Source organism: Bidens hawaiensis, unplaced genomic scaffold, assembly GCF_021521415.1.
Source record: "Bidens hawaiensis isolate Kalapana, Puna unplaced genomic scaffold, B.hawaiensis_p1.1 tig00000458_1, whole genome shotgun sequence".
NCBI lineage: Eukaryota > Viridiplantae > Streptophyta > Magnoliopsida > Asterales > Asteraceae > Bidens > Bidens hawaiensis.
In genome coordinates this window covers 2843049-2861607 of record NW_027491030.1, presented here as the reverse complement: position 1 = coordinate 2861607, position 18559 = coordinate 2843049, and the positions used below count along the sequence as shown (strand labels likewise).

At 35.1% G+C, this 18559-nt stretch overlaps 2 protein-coding genes across 2 annotated transcripts; both read right to left on the bottom strand.

Annotated features, from left to right (window-relative positions):
- Positions 1-4169: 4169 nt before the first annotated feature.
- LOC143628232 (65-kDa microtubule-associated protein 3-like) lies at positions 4170-9035 on the bottom strand. Its single transcript, XM_077097877.1, has 13 exons — positions 8919-9035; positions 7967-8055; positions 7639-7845; positions 7252-7491; positions 6953-7162; positions 6714-6869; positions 6474-6633; positions 6236-6387; positions 6049-6136; positions 5861-5934; positions 5519-5593; positions 5133-5412; positions 4170-4709 (listed from the first exon to the last, which is right to left on the bottom strand). Exons 2-13 carry the CDS (start codon positions 8036-8038, stop codon positions 4330-4332), a joined length of 2094 nt encoding a protein of 697 aa, XP_076953992.1. The 5' UTR covers positions 8039-8055; positions 8919-9035; the 3' UTR covers positions 4170-4329.
- A 2007-nt stretch (positions 9036-11042) lies between these two features.
- On the bottom strand, positions 11043-18347 carry LOC143625566 (uncharacterized). The gene is made up of 11 exons (XM_077095871.1): positions 18146-18347; positions 17851-18052; positions 17645-17761; positions 17466-17570; positions 16903-16937; positions 14590-16279; positions 13905-14121; positions 13691-13831; positions 13005-13505; positions 11387-12118; positions 11043-11225 (listed from the first exon to the last, which is right to left on the bottom strand). The coding sequence occupies exons 1-11, from the start codon at positions 18297-18299 to the stop codon at positions 11043-11045; spliced, it is 4077 nt and encodes a 1358-aa protein (XP_076951986.1). The 5' UTR covers positions 18300-18347.
- Between the last annotated feature and the right edge of the window lie 212 nt (positions 18348-18559).

Genomic DNA, 18559 nt, shown 5'->3' with positions numbered 1-18559 from the left:
AATAAATAAGATGTTAATTTTTAGTATATCCTATTTTATAGGATTTTTACATCAATAATTTGGTGAGAATAATTTTTAATTTAATGAGATGTTATAACCCGTTTAAGGAATATCTGGGTTTTGGTAAGACTCATACCCATTAATTCGGGTCAAATGCATGAGAAGCCTCCATTTAAAAATCAAGCAAATCTGGTGACTCCAAAAAAGGGGTGGCGATCACATCGCGACACGTAGGATTTTTATGTTTTCGTTTATATTATATATATATATATATGTATATATATATATATATATGTATATATATATATATACAGGGGCGGACCCACATAGTTCCCATCGGGGTCCCGGGACACCAATGTTTTTTAAAAATTACTTAGAGACGATATATTAAATTTTGTAAGGACCCCATAAAAATTAATACTTGGAACCCATACTATTAAGGCTGAACTAGTCCAGTGGAAAGTCCCTTGTTTTTTCTTTGAGAGGTTGCAGGTTCAAGCCTCACCATACCCAGTTTTTGTTGTTTTTTTAATATTCTAGTAAATATTAGTTATTTAGTTAGGGTATTTGTGTTTTTTCTTTAGTTTATCCCATATAACCATTATCACTTTAGTTTATCCCATATAACCATTATCACCATGCAACATATATAATGACAACATGAGTTTTACATATACTTAAATTATTTATCTTGTGTATGTATATTATAATTAATCATTTATTTGTGTAAGAGTTAGTTTTTCATGTCTTGGTTATTCATGTAAGACCATATATATATAGCTTACGCTTATGTTTTTCGGGTATGAATAAAAATGAATTAAAAGTGTATGTTCTATCCAGTTTCTAATCTATATTCTTTCTACTTACTCGTTTCCGATGACACCATATTTTCGTGTTTTATTATGTTCCTCCTCTCGACCCGACCCGAATAACGACCGACCCAAAAATTTTGTAAACCGGAAAAATTGGGACCCCATTGACAAAAATCCTGGGTCCGCCACTGTATATATATGTATAAATGAATTAGGTAAATTGGTCAATGTCATTCCATTTATATTAGGTTTCGAATTTTCTCATTGGGTTTGAATTCATTGTCATCCCTACCCCAAAAAAAGGTTTTAAGTTTTAACCACATGGATGAACCGAATAGAAAACTGATATAGATGAAGCCGAATAAAAAAAAAGCAACATATGTTGTAATATAATAATGCATTTAATACATAATTAGTGTGCAAATAAACATACTAGGAGTGAGCATAATATGCCCTTTGTGTGATGATGGGCTGGAAATTATACACCATCTTACGAGAGGTTGTTTGGTGGTGGCGAAAGTGTGGGACTATTTAAGTTGTTGGTAGACTGGAAACTATATACCATCTTACGACAGGTTGTTTGGTGGTGGCGAAAGTGTGGGACTATTTAAGCTGTTGGTGTAAGGTTCCGCCTATCTATAGTTTCTCGGTTAAAGATGTCTTAGAGTGTTATAAGTCGGTGGGGTTAGAGGAGAAGGAGAAGGAGGTGTTTCACTGACTTGTGATAATCGATTGCTAGAGCATTTGGAAAGCGAAGAATCAAAAAGTCTTTTAAAGGATAGAGATCAAGGTTGATTCGATTATAGGGGAGACTAAATCGTTGGGCTTTTTGTGATACAACCATAGGTCTAGAAAGCTTCAATTAATTGGTCAAATTGGTGCAATTTCAATTTCATGTAATTGTGTTGTTTTGGGGTTGTTGGTGCCCTCCGGCTTGTGAAGAGGGTATGTTTTGGTGTTTTTCGTCGGTTGTTTTTAAAAGTTTACGTTTAAAAAAAATAAAATTAAATGCATCAATTAAATCTCCTAAACTTGGTGTTAGACAGACTTTGGTATGTTAGATGTAGTTTACTTGGTATATTATGTATTTTTCATAATAATAATAATAATAATAATAATAATAATAATAACGAGAATTAGTGGAATTCTCCTATGAGTTGTGACTGCCAGTCGGTTTAGACTCTTTCTTTTAGCTATGTTCGACACTCAACATAGCAATAGAAAGAGAAAACTCAAAAGATAAAGTTGTGATATGCTCAAAAAGATATTAACACGTGTTTTTTTATTAGAATTGATTCTTTTGTCACGACACCGGTTGTGAGCATTAATTGTTATGGATTTAGAACATGTTACATACAATATTAAAAAGTAAGATTATCATTCCCTTTTGGACTGTTTGCAGCTTGCATGTAGCTTTTCAAGCTTTGCATGTATAAATTTCTTTTTATATTTTATTTATTTGTACCTAGCCAAAAGAGAAATCTGACATGCCTTTTCAATCTTCTAATAAAAAGAAAACAAATACAAAATGCGCAATCAAATCACCACGTTACGACCATCGCCAACACTCTTTACCGAGTAAGGAAGAAATAGCCAGATAAAACTTTCACATGTAAAACTAGAGGTGGCAATGAGAGTGGGTTGGGTTGGATTTGGGTGATGGGTCAGGATGAGTATGGGTCAGGATGTATATGGGGTCAGGATGGATTTTTAAAATAGTGGGTTAGGATGGATATGTGTCAAGATGGGTAATACTAACTCATCTTGACCCAACGAAAGGTTGACATACAAAAGGTTTTAAAAACTCTTTAAAAAAAATATTCAAAAAAACTATTAAAAAATAATAACTCAAAATATAAATAAAAAACGCAAAATATAAAATAACTAAAATGTTTCCCCCATCATCCTCGTTCATATAAAAAAAAAACTTTTTGTACCGGTTCAATTTCGAGTTTTTCGGGGTTTTTTTCGGTTTTTTTTTTCATTTCGGCCGGTTTCGGTATATGCTCGGTTTCAATAATTTCGATTTCTCGGTTTTTTCGGTTTCAGTGTTGTTTTGTTTTAGTCAGTTTTTTCGGTTTCATTTCGTTTTTTTTGTTTCGTTTCGATTCATTTGTTTATTTTGGTCGGCTACGTTTCAGTTTTTTTGTTTCGTTTTGCTAAGCTTTTTGATTGCATTTTGTTTTTTTTTTTGTTTCGTTTTGGTCAGTTTTTCGGTTTCATATCGGTTTTTTGTATCGTTTTGGTCGTTTTTCTATTTCGATCTAGTTTCGTTTCAGTTTTTTTTGTTTCGTTTGGTCGGTTCGGTGTATTTAATTCGTTTTGGTCCTGTTTTTAAATTGCATTTAGTTTTTTTTTTATGTTTCATTTTGGTTAGTTTTTCAGTTTCAATTCGATTTTTTTGTTTTGTTTCGGTCGTTTTTCTATTTCAGTTCAGTTTCGTTTCGGTTTGTTTGTTTCGCTTTGGTCGGTTCAGTGTTTTTGTTTTGTTTGGGTCAGGTTTCAGTTGCATTTCGCTTTTTTTTGTTTCGTTTTGGTCGTTTTTCTATTTCGGTTCAGTTTCGTTTTGGTTTTTTGTTTTGTTTCGGTCGATTCGGTGTTTTTGTTTCGTTTTGGTCGGTTCGGTGTTTTTGTTTCGTTTTGGTCGGTTCGGTGTTTTTGTTTTGTTTTGGTCCGCTTTTCAGTTGCATTTCGTTTTTTTTTGTTTCGTTTTGGTCAACTTTTCGGTTTCATATCGGTTTTTTTGTTTCGTTTTGGTCGGTTTTCTATTTCTATTCAGTTTTGTTTCGGTTTGGTCGATTCGGTGTTTTTGTTTAGTTTTGGTTATCTTTTCGGGTGCATTTCGCTTTTTTTTGTTTCGATTTGGTCATTTTTTCGGTTTCATTTCGCTTTTTTTCGTTTTGGTCGTTTTTCTATTTCGGTTCAGTTTCGTTTTTGTTTCGTTTTAGTCAGTTCGGGGTTTTTGTTTTGTTTTGATCGTTTTTTGGGTTTCGGATGAGTTTTGTTTCGCACATGATAGTTTGGGTATTTTGAAATAGATAAATTTTGGATAACTTGGATATTTTGTTTTGACCCATTTTAACCTATAAATGAAACTCGCTTGTATATTTCCAACCCATCCTGACCCACTTGTAGAACTTTTATGATCCATCGTAACCCATTTTACTTTTAAAGTTTATCCATCTTGACCCAAAACAACCCTTTTGGGTTGGGTTTGCCACCCTTATGTAAAAACATTACATGGTCTGCATTATGAATACTCATACTTTTAACTAATTTTTAACAATCAGAACCAACCGTCACCGCCAACTACATTACCGGAAACAAAAATACATACATTTTTCAGTAAGCACAAACTTTTAACCATCAAGCATTAACATCCAACAAATGAATTCATAATAAAGAGCAAACAAAGCCACATTGCTCACTACACAGTCAACACATAGCCAACTAAATTGCTATTGACCTTCAAAAGCATCATCAAACAAAAACACTAAAAAAACACCTAAAATCTAAATTAAATCATTGTTTTCAAAGGAAGCACAAAACCCGCTCTTCGTTCTTCAAACGAGTACTCGATAACCTCTTCTGCATGAACCATTCCCTTAGTCATAGGTGTCATTGCTGTTTGCATTTGAGCACAAGGAGTGAAGGGTGGTATTGGAATTATGTTTTTATGTGGAACTTGGTTTTCTTCCTCGGTTGTAGTAGGTTTCGGTTTTGAAGGAGTTATGAACGGTGACGTGTTGGTTTGAAATGTTTTTTGTAACGTTTCGTGTTTTATGTCAACTGCCACTTTAACCTTGGATGAAATAGGTGAAAATGGCTTCCGAAATGCCGGCTCTACGTCATTCAGATTACTTTTCTTGCTACCAGGTGTATCAAAACCTCTCCTCCCTAATATCAAATAAAAAAGTGAGCATATTTTCAAACGGGCCGATTCAGGTTACAACAAAACGGGTCAAAAGTAACCAAAGCTGTACCTTACCTATAACACCAAAGCATATACAAACAATATGGAGTGTAAAAAATGGGTCGATTCGGCCATTCAGGTTATATTTTAGTTTCAATAGTCAAACGCTTAAATTCTAAAATAAATAACCAGCTTAGATCGAAACGTGACAAACATAAATAAGCTATTATTTTGTAAAACTTATATTGTGAAAGAATAAAAAATTTTAAGGCAAAAACTATTTCAAAAGTTTAGAACAAAAAAAGGTTTATAAAATAAAATCAACCCGCCCAAATTTGGAATCTTAACATCAAACCGTTTAAACAACTATTAGATATAAAAATAAAATTACAGTTTCAAGAATTTACCTGTGAACTGAAGCCCGAACCCATCATCTTTGTGACTCAACTGACGATCGATTTTTTTGACAGTACGCGTATTAGGAGTGACAGCAGCTCTTGTGGAATGAATATCTGGTTTTGGAGTTGCATGGGCTGCTGCACCACCCAATGATACCCTTCTGTTGTTTGGCCCGCCCATTGACAATCTACCACCTTTTTTAGCACTTTGTGGCTTTATAGGGCTCGGTTTTGACCCAAAAAGTGCTTCTTGTTCAGCTATTAACTGTCCTTGAAGTTTCTTCTGGTCCTAAAATAGCAATAAAAAGTAAATGAGTTTTAACCTTTACTTTGATCTTTATGAAAGCCATTATATATATATATATATATATATATATATATATTTTGTTATATACCCTTTGTCTTTTCCTTTCCTCCTCCTTTTGTTGTCTTAATATCTTATAGTCCTCCAGCATTGAAAGAAGCCGAACCTGCACATGACATAAATTTATGAAACATTCAGTTATGTAGAATACAAGTTGAATATACATACGAGGTACTAGTTTCAACCCGGTGACTTGTAAATGAGTCAATTCCATCATATTTTTTTTCCAAAAGTTGTGTTGTAATTTTGATCTATTGACTTATATATAAACAGGGCCAATTAATGCCATATTTTTCTTCAAAAATTGTGTAATAGAAATGATACAAACTAATCATATTTATTTTTCATAAACCAGCTAGAAACAAGTTATTACCCCGTCATAAGTAAATTCAACACCCCTTTCATTCTCCCATGCTATCGTTTTCACAGCTAAAGCTTCCACCATTCCTGTTCCAAAATTATGCATGAGTTATCTTCAGTTTTCAAAAAATAAAAACTAAACTTGGGGGCTCATTTTGATCCATAATATGTATATTGATCAAGGATAAATGTGGGATTTACCTGGAAGTTTATTTACCAATGCGCGTGCTTTCTCTGCACGCTTCAAAGTAAGATGAGCACCTCTTCCAGCATTATATCTATTATCATCCTAAAGGGACAGGGTTGACAGAAACCAATAAGAAACAATTTATAAATGGGTCCAAATTGCCATTTATATTATTAAAAGTTCACAACAATATCAACATACCCTGTTATACTCTTCTAGCCAGCATTCTTCTTCACAGGCTGTTATCCATTTCTCCACCCTTTCCAATATTTCTTTTCTACTAAACGCTTCCTCTTTCACTTTCCCAATCAAAATCTCTATTTGCTCTAGAAGACTACCAGCATCAACAGCTCCTTTAATATTAAAATATATTCAGTCAAAATTTCATAATAAATGGCTTCAAGATATCAGAATTTAGTAACTTGTAGCATATGTATACCAGATTCGATGGCTTCAATAGCAATTTCTAGAGATGTGTCATTCTGTGGAAGAATATGCATTTTCCTGCAAATATCTTCAAGTTCCGATCTTTTCTTGAAAACAAGTTCTTTCATTTTGCTTGACTTCAAACTTTCCAGTCTGGACACTTCTGCCTCAACCTTTAATGTAACACACACGTTAGTTTACAAATCAATAATGTTATAAACAATGACAAATAAAAAGAAAAACTAAAACTTACATAGTTTATGAAACCAACAGATAGCATATCAGGCTCGGTTATTTCCTCCACTGACACAGCTATTTTACATGTAACACTTTGAAACATTTGTTGTTCTTCAACTGGTGTATCCATTAAGTCCCATAACTCTATCAAAGATGTTGCAAGATCTTGAATCTAACATAAAATTTTCACACTACAATGTCAGAAGTTTGATCCGGTTGAGATTAAATGAGTCAAAAAATAAAGCATTAACTTACTCTTTGCATTCTTTGTATTTTAACCTCCATTAACCCTTCAATAGCAGTTGCAAGTCTTGAAATTGTATCATTACTGATGCTTTTTGTTGATTCGGTTTCAGATAAACTAGGATGAACTTCTTGAACAGTTTGCTTAAAATCCATCCCCAACACCAAACAGAGTGAATTCAAGGAACTCAAATTCTCTAAAACTTGCTTCAAACGGTCACTCTAGATAATAACAAAATCAAGAACATTATTAGCATTAAAATAATGGTTATAAACATGTTATGACGATAAATACAAAATAAGATTTTTACTTTTTCCTTTTGCAGTGATTGCAGCTTTGTATGAAGCTCCTCAAGCTTTCTTAAAGAAAGATCAGTTTCATCCAAGACAATGTTTGAAGAAGTTGAATAAATTTCTTTTTGTATCTTATTTATTTGTTCCAATACTTCAAGAAATTGATTTCTTCTGTCAGATTTCCTCTTTTTCATCTCTTCTAGTTCTGGAAGAATGGCTCTCAGTTCTGCCTTTAAGCTTCTAGGGGTTTGATCAGACTGAAAAATAATACATATTTAAGTCAATTTCAAGCATTCCTTTCTTCTAAAGTCCTAATCTTAACACAAATAAGTTTCAACTTTGACAGTAATGATATATTTAAGATTAAAATTTTAAGAACATAATCTAGATATGTAACTCAATACCTGTCTAATGTGAACAGGTCTTTCTCCCATAGCAGAACAAATGGCTGCTAATTCTGCTTCTGAGTCAGCAATCGCCTGTCTTAAGTGAGCTCTACACTTATTTGCCAAATCAACCTTCCTTCTGTATACTTCAAGACACTCGCGTTCAAGTTCAAGCAACATCTTATCTCTTTCAGCATCGCCCTCACCGACTTCATCCCATATAATCTATTTTTCCCCCAATTTTTGTACACAAACCCAAAACCAAATGAGAAATAACATAATATTCTCCAAAGTTTTAAAATAACATATTAACAATTATGTGTTGTTATTAATTCGTGACGGGTACCTTAAGTTCATATAGAAGGGTTCCACATGTTGTTTCCATTTGTGAAAGTGGATCCTTTGAAGGAGTAGACATTATGAGTGCAAATTTTCCTGAAAATTGAACCGGTTAATTCAATACACCATTGATGAACAAATTTGGTCATTTAAGTTTTAACCTTTACTTGTCCTGTAAATAATTACAAACTCATAATCATAGTAAGTTATTCACAAGCACTTTAACCTTATTTCCTGTTGTGGAACTCCCTTGATCAATAACATATGTTATTTTTTCTAGCTATGTTTAAAGCGGTCTCATTTATTTTAAAACTACATATGCACTTTCACATTTCAGGTCAACTCAAATTGACTCAACTTCAACATTAATCATATTTTCTTGATGGAACTAATACGGTTCTGAAGTTTAAGTTATTTAATTCGCACCACCGACACTGAAATTACACCATTTCGATTTAACCTAAATACGAAACCGCATCGTAACTTAAAACTAAACAAAAACTTATAAACTTCTCGATTAACCGATAACCGATACAGATCGTTTAAACCTAATCGAAATCCGATACTGAACTACCGATCCATGAGTACCAAAACAAGTAATCAATTCACTAATTCATCTCAAACTGAATCTACATAATCAAAACCTGATACTGAAATTAGGTCATTTCGATATAACCTAAAATACGAAACCGCATCGTAACTTAAAACTAAACAAAAAATTAATAAACTTCTCATCAATTAACCGATAACCGATATAGCTCGTTTAAACCTAATCAAAACCTCACCGATCAAGCGGGTACCAAAGCAAGTAATCAACTCACTAATTCAACTAAAACTGAATCTACATAATCAAACTCTGATACTGGATCTAACAATCAATTCGTAAAACCTATAATAAGTTAATAACAAATGCTAACGATAGAGGATGAATGAATCCAGATCCGGAAAAGAATGAATACCTGAACGGATGCGATTAACCGATTAGTGAATATCGAGTGGAATTGAGATTGAATATTATGATTTGATGCACGGAAACTGTTTGTGAGAAGAGAATAATGAATAATAATAATAATAATAATAATATTGAAACTGCATAAATGAATTTGAGAGAGAATTAGGGGTTTTGAGTTTGAGTACCGTTTGAAGGATCCGACCGTTACAAAGATAATATATATTTATTTGAAATTTGAAAAGATGGGTTGAGCCCACTGGGTGCTAATTTTTAAATGGACGCTGGTAGTGGTAGCCCAGTTGTTTTTATAAAAGATAATGGGCCACCATTATCTGTGAGTTAGAGGTGCATAAAAATACTTGGTTCCAGACCCGGCCCGGTGTATCTGACCCGCGGGTATAACTTGGTATTGGGTTTCTATGTAGACATGTACCCGGAACCGGTTCCATCTTTACCTGGTAACCCGACCCGAAACCCAAAATAACCCAGTCAAATACCCGACCATACCTGGAACAAGTTCCTACCCGACCCGGTTTTGACTTTTTGTTGACCATACCCGGAACTGGTTTCTACAAAATACCCGGTTTGTGCACCTCTAAGCTGAGTTAACAAATCGGTTATTTTAAGAAACCGGGTCCGGGTATGGTTAACAAAAGTCGAGAACCGGGTAGGGTAGGAACCGGTTCCGGGTATGGTCGAGTATTTGACGGGTTTTTTATCTGGTTTTGGGCCAGGTATGGTCGGGCTTTAACCGTGTAGAGGTGGAACCGGTCCCGACGGGTCCGGATATGGTTTTTATGAGAAACTGAAACCGGGTTTGTACCAGCGGGTCGGGTCGGGTCGAGTTGGACCCGGATTCGGGTTTTTTTCCAACCTCTAATCTGATTATTATGTTTTTCAAACAACTAATGTTTAATTTAAAAAAAAAATATACGAATAAAGATTATTCTCAACAAAAATGATTTTATCATTTGATTTAGTCTATTAGTCACAAAGATTTAAACCGATAGCCGATTAACCTGAAGACCAGCTTAATATTTGGGTAATTAGAGTCGGGTAGAATGGATTTCGGTTAATCCAACTTTAGTTGGTTTGGTCATCGAGTTGGGAACATATTTATATAATTGTTGTATACACAAAGTCAGCTAGGAGACATGGTCAGGTGGTCGACAGACCCAGCCATACACTCGGGTTGGCCCGAATTATTATTTTTTTTATAAATTATATATATTTATTTGAAGAAGAAAAATATGTATTCTTAATGTTTGAAAATTAATTACTCTACTAATTTAAGGCCCAATTTTTTTTAGCCTTAGACTCAAAATTTGTTCACAATTCTCAAAGACGGACCTGAGTATATACACCATGATCTATGTTTCTCAAGTTCAATCTTTAGATGTTCTCTCGTCCTTAGCTTACAAAGTAGGTATTAACCGAGATATTCACTAGAGCTTGTTAGGATTTGATGGAACTAGATTATGTGCCAAACAAATTTAAGCGTTACAATAAATACCTTAATAAATAAATATACACACATATATGGGACCATTTGATCGGGCGGTTATATATAGTTTAAACTTTAAACCATCAAAGGAAATTTTGAGAGGTCGTATTTCGTTACATGTCAGTCAGTCAGTCAAAATTAAGAAATTGTTTCTTGTTAATTAGTTTTAGGGTACGTAACTAACTCATGTTGAAAAATCCCATGCTTTTCATTTAGTTTTTTTTTGCCTGTCTAGCTTCTGGTCGGTACTTTATAAAATTTTCGCCGTTCAAAAAACAAAAAAATTCAAGTTAAATGGTTGAAGAACAGTTAATTCACTTTTCAACTTACATATGTACACACTAGACCCTTCTGCTTTAACAAATACATAAAACATACTATTTTTGATAAAAGTATGTCTGTTCATAATGATAAGACATGGTTTTATCAAAATAGTATGTCTTATTATTATGAACATACATACTATTTTGATAAAAATATTTTTTTCCCTCATTCATCTCACATAAACTTTTACTATCCCTTACGCGATACACTATATATTCCGCTTAAAGTTGATAAAAATTTTGATTGGAAATAGAATATGTTGTTTTAGTTTTCACGTTATATGGTACAGAAAAAGCGAGTGGTTTAGGACTGCTGGAGCCATTCTTGAATAGCATAGCGAAGTGCGTGGTTGGGCACAAGGTTTGAGTTAGCAAGCTCAAGGTTGGTGATGGGTGAGGTCTTATGCCCACTGTCTAGCCATCCTCTTAACGCCTCGGCTTCATAAGTAAATCCATCAGCACCAACCACCGGATCCTGCATCATTTCCTGCAGTTAACATAACATGCATGGGTTATGTTTTTATCCATTAGCGGACCTACACCTTTGCTGGTGTAGATGTCGGCCGACCCCTGTGAAATTTTATTTAAAAGTATATATATGTTAAAATCTCAATAGACCCCTATAAAATTTTGACACCGACAACCAACCTGAAAGATTGGACAAATAAAGTAATGTGGAATCTGGCATAGCTCTAAACCACCGCAAGAAGCCCGCATGGGTTCAAGCACGCTCCATGCCTCAGATGCAAGATCCGGTCGGTTTTTTCTAACAACATCACAACAATTCATTGCTAAAATAGCCAACTGTTGGGCCTGCACAAATGGCCAATCTCCGGCTGTAGAATCTAACATGCTCGTTAAATTTTCTTCATTAAGTGCACGCTGTACGTCCGTTGCTAGCTTCAAAGCAGGCCTACCCGTCAATAATCTTAACAATATAATACCAAAAGAATACGTATCCGACTTTGAAGTAAGTTCTCCGGTGGAACAAAATTCAGGGTCCACGTAGACAAATGTGCCTTTGGGATCGGTTCGACAACATAAAGACGTGTTATTGCTTGAGAACTCGGTTGGGGAGAGCACACGGCATATTCCAAAGTCACTCAGCTTTGTGACCAAGTTATTGTCCAGAAGGAGGTTAGCGGGCTTTAAATCACCATGAACAATGCCACATGAATGAAGGAAAATAAGAACAGAACAAAGTTCAGCAGCTATTCGGATTCTGTCTTGCCATGATAACGGCGGACTATTGTCTTTGCAGTTTAGTCTATCTTCAAGGCTTCCACCAGTAAGATACTCATAAACGATTATCCACGCATCCGAGCATGCTCCTATTAACGTTACAAGATTCGGATGCCTTAATTTGCTCAAAATATTGATCTACATACATTCAACATAAATATTAGGTATACTGGTTTTTATTAATCCTAGCTAACTATCATCTTTTGATCGCTGCCGGTCCCAACTAACGAGTTGGCTACTAACGGTCCTATATTTTAACGTATTTGTTTCCAACGGTCCGCGACTAACAGAATCCTAACGCTGTTACTTGTAGGACGCCGGAAAAACGCTTTTGGCCAGAAAAGTCAACATTTTTTGCCGAAAAACTCAACAGTCAACCTGAACACCACCACCAACTAATTCACCACAAACCAACTACCACCAGTTGAGCACCGCCAACGGATTCCGACGTTGTGGCGACCTCAATAGTTTGGGGTGCGAAAATGTTGAGTTTTCTGGGAAAAAAGGGAGTTTTTCGGCTCAAAATGATTTTACGACGACCTACAACTAACGACATTAGAATTCTGTTGGTCGCGGACTGTTGGAAACAAATATGATAAAAGGTGGGATCGTTATAATCCAAATCGTTAGTTGGGACCGACAACAACTAAAAGATGATAGTTATGATTAAAAAAAACCAATACACCTAAATATTATAAAAAGACATCGATGTTAAAAGTGTCCAACTCCAAATCAGATTGATGACTCCTAATATCTCGGTGAATATTTAATATAATATTTTGTTTATTATAATAAAATAAGTTAGTCTTATTTTATTTAATCCTATTTGTTTTGGATTAAAATTGTGTATTTGAGTTAGTATAGGATTGGAACCGTGGGCTTATATATACCCTAGGTTCAATGTATTAGTTAATTATTAAGTTTTTCTCGTTTATCGTTTTCTTAATAAAAGAGTCGATCGTGTGTTGATCAAATCTCGTGTTTGTGTTCTCGATTCACCCGCTAAAAGTTTAACAATCGATACCTCCTGCTGAAATTCTGTTGGGCCTTGCAGGCTATGGGGGTGCAACATCTTTATGGCCACTTGAGTATGCCGAATAAAACCTCTAAATATACTTCCATAACCCCCTTCACCAATCTTGAGGGACGGGTCAAAGTTGCAGGTGGCATCTTTGATTTCTGAGAATGATAATTCAGTGTGCACACTTGATGAGGCTTTCATATCCTCTAATAATCTAAGTGCATCATCACACTCCGCTTGCAATTCGTCACGTTCCTTTTTGGCAATCTGCAAAAGATCAACAGCAGAGAACAGCTTTTGGTCTAGATCCCGCGCTGCATGATCATGATCGCCAATTTGACTTTCGAGAAATGACTTTTTTTCAAGTGCCATGCAGACTTTTTCTGCAACTTCATCCAGCTCCTTTTTAATATTTTCGTGTTCTTCCTTGGTTTTTTCTAGAGCTTCGTCAATCTCTCGCCTTCGTCTCAATTCTTCGTCGTATGAGTTTTCAGATGCTTTAACCTGTGGCCACGAATATAATATATATTATCATCTAAAGTGCAAATAAATTTTCATGTAAAAACAGATATAACAAATATAACAAGAGTCCAAACCTATATTATGACTACATATATTGCAAGTGAAGAAATATATATACACATACACACTATGAACACATGAACCGAGTATAGGAAGTTGAAGTTTACCTTGTTTTTAGCCTGAATGGCATGTTTTTCTGCTTTCCTGCACCTGCTGGACTCTTCAAACGCTTCTCGTTTCGAATTGTCTGCCTCGGCCATGACTTGTAAAAGCTGATGATAAAGCTCATCATTCATACCTCTTTCCTGCTATTAAACAATCAAGTTCCACTAAAGGACTGATATAACATAACATAGATAAAAAAAATAAAAACTATCATACTATGACACTGGAAGGCGAAGAAGCTTGAGTGATTCGTGTATATCCATTGTCTGATTCCGCTTCACTACCTTCACTTACGGCGCATGGATCACTTGAACATGTGGAAGGACTTCTTTGTGCAGTACCATTCCACTCATCAGAGGCCCTTGATATATTATTCTGCCCTTCACTAACAGATCTTGACATCAAGGAAACTGAAACAGCAGGTTCATCCAACCTGCATTTATGTCCACATATACTCGATTAACTTCTAGCTCGCCTGTAGGATGTTCATTTTCATTAAACTTGATTTACATAAGCTTAATATGGTACTACTCGTCTGTTGGCCCAGACGTATCAAACAATTATATCAAACTAACTTATCAAACAAACAAACACGCGATATTGGAGTAACAACTCGTGACTCTTTTCATATATCAAACGAACATACCAAACGAACTTATCAAACGTACATGGATATGAGACTCCTTGACTCTCTCTTAACTCCCTCTCAACTCTCACCAATAAAACTAATAAACTAGACCCTATTTATAGACCTACTAAACTTCCTCTTCAAGACAATTACTTAACTTCCTCTCCAAGCCAAGATGTTTCCTAAACCTACTACAATTCAATTAACTAAATTATGACTTAACAAAATAAACCTTTAACTTTACTAATAATTCAAGATTAATTCTTCATTCACCCCCTTAATCTTGAATTGTATTTCTTCTTGAATTTGTTCCTCCTTTTCAACTGACTATAGCATACTTGCTTCACCGATTCTTCAAACTTAGCATTCATTCCTTCAGTGCTTAACTTTGAAGTCATGTTGCTATTTTCATTCTCAGCTCGCTTCTTCTCATCAACTCGTTCTTGACCAATACTTTCACGAACTCCAAACAAATCATTTGGAATCGTTCCAAACCGAATATCCTTCACTTCCATAATCGGTTTCACATCATAACTCTCTTTCTTTTCATCTTTAAAGTTGTTGGAATTACAACATACCTGAAGCTTGATGTTGTACGTCTTATTCAGATTTCTCTGAACCTTCATCAACAATCTCTCTTTCTTATCATATAGCCTCAATATCCCATTGGCTATTTCAATCTTACATCCTTCTTCATCCAACTTTCCCAAGCTAAGAAGATTTGTCTTCAACTTAGGGATATAGAAAACATCAAAAAACGTTTTCTTTTCACCAGTCTTACTTACCACAGTCACATTACCTTTACCTTTGATTTCGATCTCGAATCCATCACCAAACTTCACTTGACCCGAAACTTGTTCATCTAAGGTAGTAAAGAACTCTTTCTTTCCTGACATATGATGACTTGCACCATTGTCTAAGTACCATGTACCTTCATTCTTTTCATCCTTTTCAAACACACCAGGGATAACCCTTTCTTCATTCAAACTTACTTTCTTTATTGAACCAACTGCCATGAACAAAGAAGGATCAACATCATCTTCTTTCTTTGTCAAATTCACTTCATCACTCCCTTTGCTTGGTTCTTTACATTCATTCGAGTAGTGCCCAATCTTATCACAGTTGTAGCACGTTACATACTTCCTTCTATCTTCCCATTCTTCAGGGTTCTTTTTCCGGTATTCACCCCGTTCATCATTCTTACGTTCACTATTCCATCTTGGATTCCCTCTTCCTCGTCCGTTGTATCTTCCACGGCCTCTACCATGTCCTCGGTTGTTTTCAACTTTCTTTTCGTTTTGGGTGAACAAGAGCTGACTTTGGGATGAACTTCCATTCACATTCTTGAACTTGTTTCTTTCTTCATATGCCTTCAAACGTCCAACCACATCTTCAAACGCCATTGTTTCAATGTCTGCGAGTAGCTCCATCGAAGAAACAACAACAGGTAAATATTTATCCGGCATAGAGTTCAAGAACTTTCTTACCAAAACCTCTTCTTCAAGTACCGCTCCCAAGCTCTTGTACTTTGATTGTACTCCACCCAACTTCGCTGCATAATCATCAATACTTTCTGTCTCCCCCATCTTCAATGCATCTAACTCAGTTCTTAGCATTTGAACACGAGCTTTTTGAGTTCTTTCTGCACCAAGATAACGAACTCTTAACGCTTCCCAAACATCTTTCGGTTCCGAATACTTGGCCATCTGAAGCATCACATCTTCAGGTAGGGTTTGAAAGATAACACCCAAGGCCATAAACTTCTTTCTTTCTTCAATTCCCGCACCCTTTTCTTTATCAATAGCATCGTTCAAACCGTTCGCACCCAAAATAATTTTCACCATAACCGACCATGACGCGTAGTTGGTCGAAGTTAACTTCGATGCTTGCAAAACAAAACCACATATCGATTCTTTCATTGTTCCCGAGCTCCCTGCTTCTTTATCACCCGCCATATCACAGTCTTAACACGATCGCCGACAATTTAAATGGTTCTGTATGTTTCTCAGTTCCAACGATGAACCACAAAAAAAAATAATATATATGAGTTGACTAATTATTTGAAGAAAAGAATATTCTTGCTCAAACCAATAAACACACAAAAATATGGCGGCTCCAAGGTTTGGTTTGCTTTCTTTGCAAATCACGATGAACAGAACACAAAATTGTAATTCTTTTGACCAACAAATTAGTAGGCAAGACGCTATTGAAATTTGTGCAACACCCTTTCTTTTTCCTTGCTTCCAGGTTACGAATGAACTTAATGCGGAAACTTCTCAACCAAACAAACTGAATTAATACGAAACTTTCCGTGAATACGCGCCGTAGCTCTGATACCAATTGTTGGCCCAGACGTATCAAACAATTATATCAAACTAACTTATCAAACAAACAAACACGCGATATTGGAGTAACAACTCGTGACTCTTTTCATATATCAAACGAACATACCAAACGAACTTATCAAACGTACATGGATATGAGACTCCTTGACTCTCTCTTAACTCCCTCTCAACTCTCACCAATGAAACTAATAAACTAGACCCTATTTATAGACCTAATAAACTTCCTCTTCAAGACAATTACTTAACTTCCTCTCCAAGCCAAGATGTTTCCTAAACCTACTACAATTCAATTAACTAAATTATGACTTAACAAAATAAACCTTTAACTTTACTAATAATTCAAGATTAATTCTTCATCGTCTACTCTTAATCACTTCTCATATTTGTTTGAATAAAAAATCCCACTTTTCTGTGTTATTTTGCAAAAGTCGCTAGGCATCCTACTGGGGAGTTGGGTGTACTCGGAGTACTCGGGCATAGTAAATATAAAGAAAATTAATTTTTGAAAATTTTATATATGTCAAATATCATAAGTTTACTAATATATATAACAAAAATAGGTGAATATCAATATAAATAAGAGAAATACATTTTAAACAATAAATTATTCTGAAAATTGCTAATCATTAATTAAAAAAATGATATCTGTTCTTTAATATTATAGATAACCGAATTACGTTTTAGTTTATTATGTCAAAATTGGCCCAAGTTCACCGACTAGATGTGATTCTGGCTGAGGTTGACCATCTTTGATCAATTCTTAGTAACTAGGCGAAGTTAAATAAACTCGCTCCGGTGACATACCTCGTAGTAATTATGTTTCCTTTGCATAAGAAATGAATATGGCAGGTAGGAGGCGCTTGTAAACGCACGTAGATGGCTTTCGTGGACCTCAAGTCCACCATTCTCCTGTATTTTCAAAATGTTGGTCATAATTCGTTTATAATCAAGTTGTGAAACTAGTTAGCTTCTACTTAACTTACCTTGAATAACGCCTATCCGCAGCTGCTCCCATCACAAGCCTTTTGATATTGTGTTGAAGTATTAGTTCAACAATACCTTTCTCAACTGAATCTTTTTCCGTATGTATCGCATCCGCACTCACCTATAAAATACAAAATCATGGCGATGAGTTTATTATTTGGCTCATCACAAATGACAAGCCTAAGTTGTTACAAGTTTATATCACAAGGTATGTGAAAAGTCAACTCGTTTTAGTTTGACATTTCGACCACACAAAAGAGCATGGAAGTATAGAATACTGAATACCCCATATTCCCGACATGTCTGTTTATATTCGTCGAGAAGTTGAAGCATTTCTTGCTTCTCGGAGTCATGGAATGCTGCGACCTGGTGCGCTTCAAGTTGGTTTATTCGAAATTTTGTGCCCACTGAAAAGATACAAAACTCGTAACACAAAACTGAAAGATGATACATTGATTTATTATGAATTATTAAGTAAAGTGAAGGAAAAAAAAGATTACTAAAGGGGATCTTGTGTGCAGGCTGGTGAACATGAAGTATGGTTATCTGTCTACCTCCTGAATTGCGTATCGCCCATAGCAGACTCGATCGACTCTCTTTCGATTTTTTCCCCACCGCCACATAAACGTTTTCATCAACGACACTCTGATTCATACTAGCTCACCACCTCAAACTCAAGATTATGTGTATGCATGTAGAGTCATCAAAATGCATAAGAAATTTTTTTTTTAAAAGAGTGCGGCGTTGAAAACTGAATAAACGAAATCAATGTTATCGAAAAGTTTCAATAACTGAAAAGGGCTTACTTGTTGTTTTCAGTTATGTGACAATGATGCATATATAATATTGATGAAAGTAACATTAGGAGAAATTACAGGTGCAATTTCATGGCAGGTTTATAATTAATTAGTATT